This window comes from Triticum dicoccoides, chromosome 4A, assembly GCF_002162155.2.
Source record: "Triticum dicoccoides isolate Atlit2015 ecotype Zavitan chromosome 4A, WEW_v2.0, whole genome shotgun sequence".
NCBI lineage: Eukaryota > Viridiplantae > Streptophyta > Magnoliopsida > Poales > Poaceae > Triticum > Triticum dicoccoides.
In genome coordinates this window covers 25289534-25295694 of record NC_041386.1, presented here as the reverse complement: position 1 = coordinate 25295694, position 6161 = coordinate 25289534, and the positions used below count along the sequence as shown (strand labels likewise).

Sequence of the window (6161 nt, the reverse complement as noted above, 5' to 3'; positions counted from 1 at the left end):
TGGATTGAACCGGGACTAAAGGGTCAGGGCATTAGTACCGACTCTTTAGTCCCGGTTCAAGAACCGGGACTATAAGCCTTTTTTCTATCAGTGATGTTTTTCAAAGATTTTATTTCTATGGAATCTGCGCTCCGAGGGTTTTTACACACATTTGTATATGTCCTCTCATTGATTCCTTTCTCTAGGGTATGGACCTTTTCTCCGCAAGTAGGATTGGCATGTAACTATAGATTAAAATCGTTGTCGAAATGGCAGCTATAGCGAGCGACGCTATCATGGTTTAGAATCTGCCGCGCGATTTGCCTCCCTCCTAAAATCGAGCGAGATCACGCCGATTTCCTATAATTTTGTTGCCAGTGTTTCTCCCTCAAAACTCATTCTCCCATGATTTTAATCTATGCATGCAACCCACTAACCCAATAACCTATTCCGTAGGTGTAATTTTTCTCTCAATACAAATTCAAATTGAAGCATCTACAATTTTATCAATCGAGTGTCATTTTACAATAACTGCAATCTGGGTAGCAAATTGTCGCCACAAAGAAAAAAGATGTCTGAGAGGACTTCTAAAATTTTCCATATCCAGCCCCCCTATGAGTGCAAGATTGTCCAATCAGAACTGTAGCCGAAGGACCAAGACGTACAACCTATATGTTTCGTACAACAACACGAATGAAACAAACACGAAAAAGAAAATGCAAGACCCGAAGAATCAAATCTTGGGACACACCATCTTTCACACGCCTCCCAATGTTACGAAGAAGCATAAATGGAGACAAACCCTAAATTATCCTAACCCTACCACTACCGGATTGAATCCTTATTCGTAGATTGTTTTCAAATTCTTCCGTGCACAGATCAGTTACTGATCGTTATTCGTAGATTGTTTTCAAATTCTTCCGTGCACAGAACAAACACATTTTCAGCACGTAATTCCAGGCAGATCTGATCCTTTTCTTGTTTTGACAAGATAGTACTATGCCCATATGTACAAGCACCGATTGATTGTGTAAGTTACAGTACTGAGATCATATACACTATATTCACAAGTATTTCAGACGACGGCTCTTGTAGTCTCGTATCTTCGCCACTGTTTTTCTCGAATGATCTTATCTGGATTCTGGATGGTGTTTGTGATCAGTAGTCAAAGAGGCTGACGATAGCACCATCTGCCGGCGCCGTCTCACTCTCAGCCGACGGATCCATCCACCTGTAGCGAGCATACAGGCCAGCAGCGCCGACCAAGGCCACCGCCACGGCGAGGAGGAGTGCCCGCACCATCCCGCTCCTGCTCCGGTCCCTGGCGAAGCCGTACGCCTGCCGGCCGGCAGACGCCGCCTGGACGGCCTGGTGGTGTGCGTCTTCGCCTTCGCCGCTGGCGTGTTCTTCCTCGTCACCCGCATGACGCTTCCTCGCGTCCTCCTCCATCTCATCCAGGCGCTTCTTCTCTTCTGCGTCGGCGGCGGCGAGCCGCGCAGCTTCTGCGTCGGCGGCAGCGTCCGCCGCGGCCTTTGGGTCGTCCTCGAGGGGCGTGAGCCTGGGCATGGTGACGTTGAGGACGCCGTCTTTCTCGAACCTGGCGCGGATGCCGCCGGCGTCGCAGCCCTCGGGGACCTGGAACTCCTTGCGGAACCGGCTCCACTGGCCGCCCTCGAGCTGCCGCTCGCCGCTGACCCTCAGCCGGCCGTAGTTGTCGATCTGCACCCTCAGGTGCTCCTTCTTGAACCCTGCGTTGCACACCCGCATCAGAACAGGCGTCGCGTCGGTCAGTGGAAATTCAGCCCATGTGGCTCAAAGAACAGAAGCAGCTGAACGCATTCGCACCTGGGAGGTTGACGACGAGGGTATGCTTCCCTCTGTCCTCGACGAGGTCGTGCGACGGCACGAAGTCGACGTACGTCCGTGCGGCGGCCATGGCTAGCTGACGGCGCCGCTTGCAGAGCTCGGACGGTGAACGGGCGAAGAAGGTGATCACAAAGGTGGTGCGAGCTGCTCGTGAGGATGGATTTGATGAAGCTGATGGAGTAAATCGATGTGTTCTGCGTGCAATATATACGAGCTGGGGATTAATCGTGCGTGGGTGGGTGGAGTCAAGCGAGGGGGGAGGCATTGCTTCGCGGAAAGGGGCACGCTTGCATGCGTCAGAGAAGCAAGCAATCGATCGAGATAGTCGGTTTACCTTGTGTCGTGGACTTCCGGCGTTGTATCTTCGCCTGGGTTTTCTGCCACAGGTGCATTCATGGAATTTGTAGTTTTTTTAACACAGTACAATTGAAGTCATTCACATACACGAGCATACAGTCATCCCTCTGAACGCACGCGCGCACACACACCCTATCCGTATAAACACCTCCAAAAGACTGAGTCGGCATATCATCTTGAGATTTTACGAAATCACCAAAGACGTCTCGCAGTCAACGAGAAGGTCTTCTCCCATTAAACGAATATCGCCGAAATCCTGAAATAAAGGCGGGAATAATACGATCACCAACGTGAAGTTTAGGATTTAAACTCTGATGAAGTTGGAGATATCACTGTCCCCTAACCATTCAACCACAAGTTGTGCTCAGGTGGTCAAGATTATATGTATCCGCACTTGGAGCTAGAACTTTTGTGTCCATAGCATCGACATAATTAGTTCTGAATCATGACTATGCTGGCAAACCTTTTCTTTCGCAAGTATGCCATTTTTTTTGTTCAGCATCTTGAGTTTGTGTTTTCCTCTATTTTTTTTTCTGTTTTCCATTTGGTTCGTTATTTTCGGTTTTCAGTTTGTTTCTTTTGTTTGTTTTGACGGTTTTTTTCTTTGGTTTTTCTGCATTTCTTCACCAGTTTTCTTTATTTTTTATTTTTAAGAGCCTTGTGCAAGGGCAAGGGGTTTCTGCAATTCATTACCAAGAAGAGAGATGTTCCAGTTTACAATGAAACCAAATCCGAAAACCTAACATTAATTAGAGAAAATTAAGTGAAAACCCGGAAAATGAAGAAAAAAAACACTAGAGCTTGAGATAAGGACAGGACACACCTACACAAGTTCAAAGAGACATCGTCTAAGCCAGACACAAGAGTGCCAAGGCCCAAAAGTAGGTGTGGCTCAAGTGCAACCGAATAGACCATCACTCACTCAACGGATCTCATCCAGATCAAGGTTTGCCTCCGCCTTTGACCAGAAGCATCATTAGCTGACATTATCATGCATGAAACTTCTTGTAAGGTCCAGACAACTTCCTGGTGATGCCTGCCAAAGTATTCAACGCAGCGATCACTTGCGGCGAAAGCGGTTTTTGTATATGTCTAGATAGGCTTTCATCTTTTGCTCTACGCTCTCCACTTTGCTCACCTCTGACAACTCACCAAAAGCCTCCAACAACCTATGCTCCGCGCGTCTGGCCGGTGGGATGTTGCACGCGAATTCTTTTTTTTCAGACTCCTGCTATGTCGCCTAGAGCAAGAGGCACTGTCCTTCTCCCCGTGCAAAGACATTGGGGGTCCCAAGCAGAGGGCAGGGGACAGTCCTAGTAACCTTGCTAAGAAATTCCTCCGTAGATAACGGAGGAGCATCAACACGTGTCACTTCAGCAACACTGCTCACCTCAATCTAAGATACAACATCAACGGTAGGCATGCCAAAGGCTCCCATCATGTGTTCCGTGTTGAAATCAATCAGCTCCCTGCATTGAGAATCGTATGTGTAGTAGAAAGCACATCGTTGGTTTGAAAGGAGCCACTAGAGCGAGATAACAAAATTGTAGCCTCTAAGCACATTGGGTTGACAAACTCCTTGCTCCCCATCAACGGACCAACAGGGTCCAACCATACCTCATTTTACATTTTTTTCAACACACGTCTATTTCTTAATACACATTGTACATTTCTCTTATACTTGTGGAACATCTTTTTGATACATGTTGAACATTTTTGAAACGTAAGATTTACATTTAAATCAATGTTTTAAACATTTTTTAATACATGTTAAATATTTTGCAAATACACGTTGAACATTTTTCTGAATGGCATGAAATGTTTTTAAACTCAGAAACATATTTTTACATGTATAAACATTTTTCAGAAATATCAGCAACATATTTTTGAAAAGTGTGAACATTGTTTTAAAATGTCACATATATTTTTTTAATTTGTACTGAACCTTTTTAAAATTATGCGGATTTTTTTATATTATATTTTCTTTAAATGTCAAACATATTTTTTAAGCAAATGAACATTTTGTTTAAATGTCACGTACATTACATTTGAACACTATCAAGGTTTTTTTAAGTAACGCTAACAAAAAATTGCACTACTTTAGTTCCTTTTTCAAATTCACAGTGAAGATTTAAAAGAAAATCAAGAAAATTAAGTTCTTGAAATATGTGCATTTAAAGCATTTAAAGAAAATATGCATCTGCCACTTAAAAAAACAAATCTTGCATCTCGCGTCCCCTAAAAAAAACCTTGCATCTCGCGTCAAGCTAGTTATAAAAAATATATTTTTGAACCGGATGCGTTGTACAAAGTACACTCGGAGAAACACATTTTCAGCATGTACTTCAAGGCCAGTCTTTTCATGTCTTGACAATATATGTACAAGTAGAACCGCCAATTGAATGTGTATAAGTTAATTACAGTAGTGAGATCATATTTACACGTAGTATTTCAGGCAGCTCTTGTAGTCCCGTATCTTGGCCACTTGTTTTTCCCCCGAATGATCTTATCTTCAGCGGTGTGAACGAATGCTTATGGTGTTGGTGATCAATAGTCAGAGAGGGCACCATCTGCCGGCGCCGCCTCAGCCGACGGGTCCATCCACCTGTAGCGAGCATACAGGCCAGCAGCGCCGACCAAGGCCACCGCCACGGCGAGGAGGAGCGCCCTCACCATCCCGCTCCTGCTCCGGTCCCTGGCGAAGCCGTACGCCTGCCCACCGGCAGACGCTGCCTGGTGGTGTGCGCCCTCGCCTTCGTCGCTGGCGTAGTCGTCCTCGTCACCCGCACGACGCCTCCTCGCGTCCTCCTCCTCCATCTCCTCGTGGCGCTTCTTCTCTTCTGCGGCAGCGGCGTGCCGCGCAGCTTCCGCCTCGTGGTCTGCCGCGGCCGTTGGGTCGTCCTGGAGGGGCGTGAGCCTGGGCATGATGACGTGGAGGACGCCGTCCTTCTCGAACCTGGCGCGGATGCCGCCGGCGTCGCAGCCCTCGGGGACCTGGAACTCCTTGCGGAACCGGCTCCACTGGCCGCCCTCGAGCTGCCGCTCGCCGCTGACCCTCAGCCGGCCGTAGTTGTCGATCTGGACCCTCAGGTGCTCCTTCTTGAACCCTGCACGTAGGAATCGATCACACACGCGTCGGTCAGTGGAAATACACCATGGGGGTAAGAACGGAAGCAGAGGGATGCGTGCATGCGTGCGGGCGTACCGGGGAGGTTGACGACGAGGGTCTGCTTGGCGGCGTCCTCGACGAGGTCGTGGGACGGCACGAAGTCGGCGTAGGTCCGTGCGGCGGCCATGGCTAGCTGGCTGACGAAAGGTGGCGCGAGCTGCTCTGAAGGAGTCTCGTAAGGCGAGTGCGGATGAGGAGGGTCGATGGCTGAAGCTGATGATGTAAATCGATGGGCTGTGCGTGCAATATATATGCGTGCTGGGGTGCGCGTGGGTGGGGTGGAGTGCGGCGAGGGGGGAGGAATTGCTTGGCGGGAAGGGCCGGGCACGCCTGCGCAGGAGAAGCAAGCGATCGATGGATCGATCGGGACTGGTACGTTGCGGACGCTCGGTCGGTCGGCGATGCTGATACCTTTCCTTGCCTTGACAAGCGGGCTCTTCTCCGTCGCGGTTTTCCTCTCTTCGCGCGCGTCCGTCGTCGGCCACCGGCCGCGGCACACGGCATCCATGGGACGTCGATCGCCGCCCCTCTTCCCACGATATGGTCGCGCACCACGTGGCAGTCCTCGAGCCTGGAGGGATGCCTTGCTTCCCGCAATGCACCGGTGCCAATGCCAGAATCGAGCTCTCCTCTGGATTTCCTCATGGTGATCCATCCACTAACGTATCCCACGCAGTAATTAAAAAATCATATTTTTTTTTATAATTAATTGAGATAAAATGAAGCATGACAATGAGCGTCTCTGTATAACTTCTGGGATACACAGAGTGAACATTGATACACATAAAAC

At 48.5% G+C, this 6161-nt stretch overlaps 2 protein-coding genes across 2 annotated transcripts; both read right to left on the bottom strand.

Moving 5' to 3' along the window:
* Positions 1-987: 987 nt before the first annotated feature.
* On the bottom strand, positions 988-2006 carry LOC119288583 (inactive protein RESTRICTED TEV MOVEMENT 2-like). Its single transcript, XM_037568176.1, has 2 exons — positions 1825-2006; positions 988-1727 (listed from the first exon to the last, which is right to left on the bottom strand). Exons 1-2 carry the CDS (start codon positions 1913-1915, stop codon positions 1138-1140), a joined length of 681 nt encoding a protein of 226 aa, XP_037424073.1. The 5' UTR covers positions 1916-2006; the 3' UTR covers positions 988-1137.
* Positions 2007-4538: 2532 nt separating this feature from the next.
* On the bottom strand, positions 4539-5576 carry LOC119284712 (inactive protein RESTRICTED TEV MOVEMENT 2-like). The gene is made up of 2 exons (XM_037563869.1): positions 5408-5576; positions 4539-5309 (listed from the first exon to the last, which is right to left on the bottom strand). The coding sequence occupies exons 1-2, from the start codon at positions 5496-5498 to the stop codon at positions 4750-4752; spliced, it is 651 nt and encodes a 216-aa protein (XP_037419766.1). The 5' UTR covers positions 5499-5576; the 3' UTR covers positions 4539-4749.
* Positions 5577-6161: the final 585 nt, after the last annotated feature.

Coding starts and splice junctions, on each gene's coding strand:
- LOC119288583 (XM_037568176.1), bottom strand. CDS start 1,915: ATGGCCGCCGCACGGACGTACGTCGACTTCGTGCCGTCGCACGACCTC. Junction 1,728..1,824: donor CCTCGTCGTCAACCTCCCAG/GTGCGAATGCGT, acceptor TGTGCAACGCAG/GGTTCAAGAAGGAGCACCTG.
- LOC119284712 (XM_037563869.1), bottom strand. CDS start 5,498: ATGGCCGCCGCACGGACCTACGCCGACTTCGTGCCGTCCCACGACCTC. Junction 5,310..5,407: donor CCTCGTCGTCAACCTCCCCG/GTACGCCCGCAC, acceptor TCCTACGTGCAG/GGTTCAAGAAGGAGCACCTG.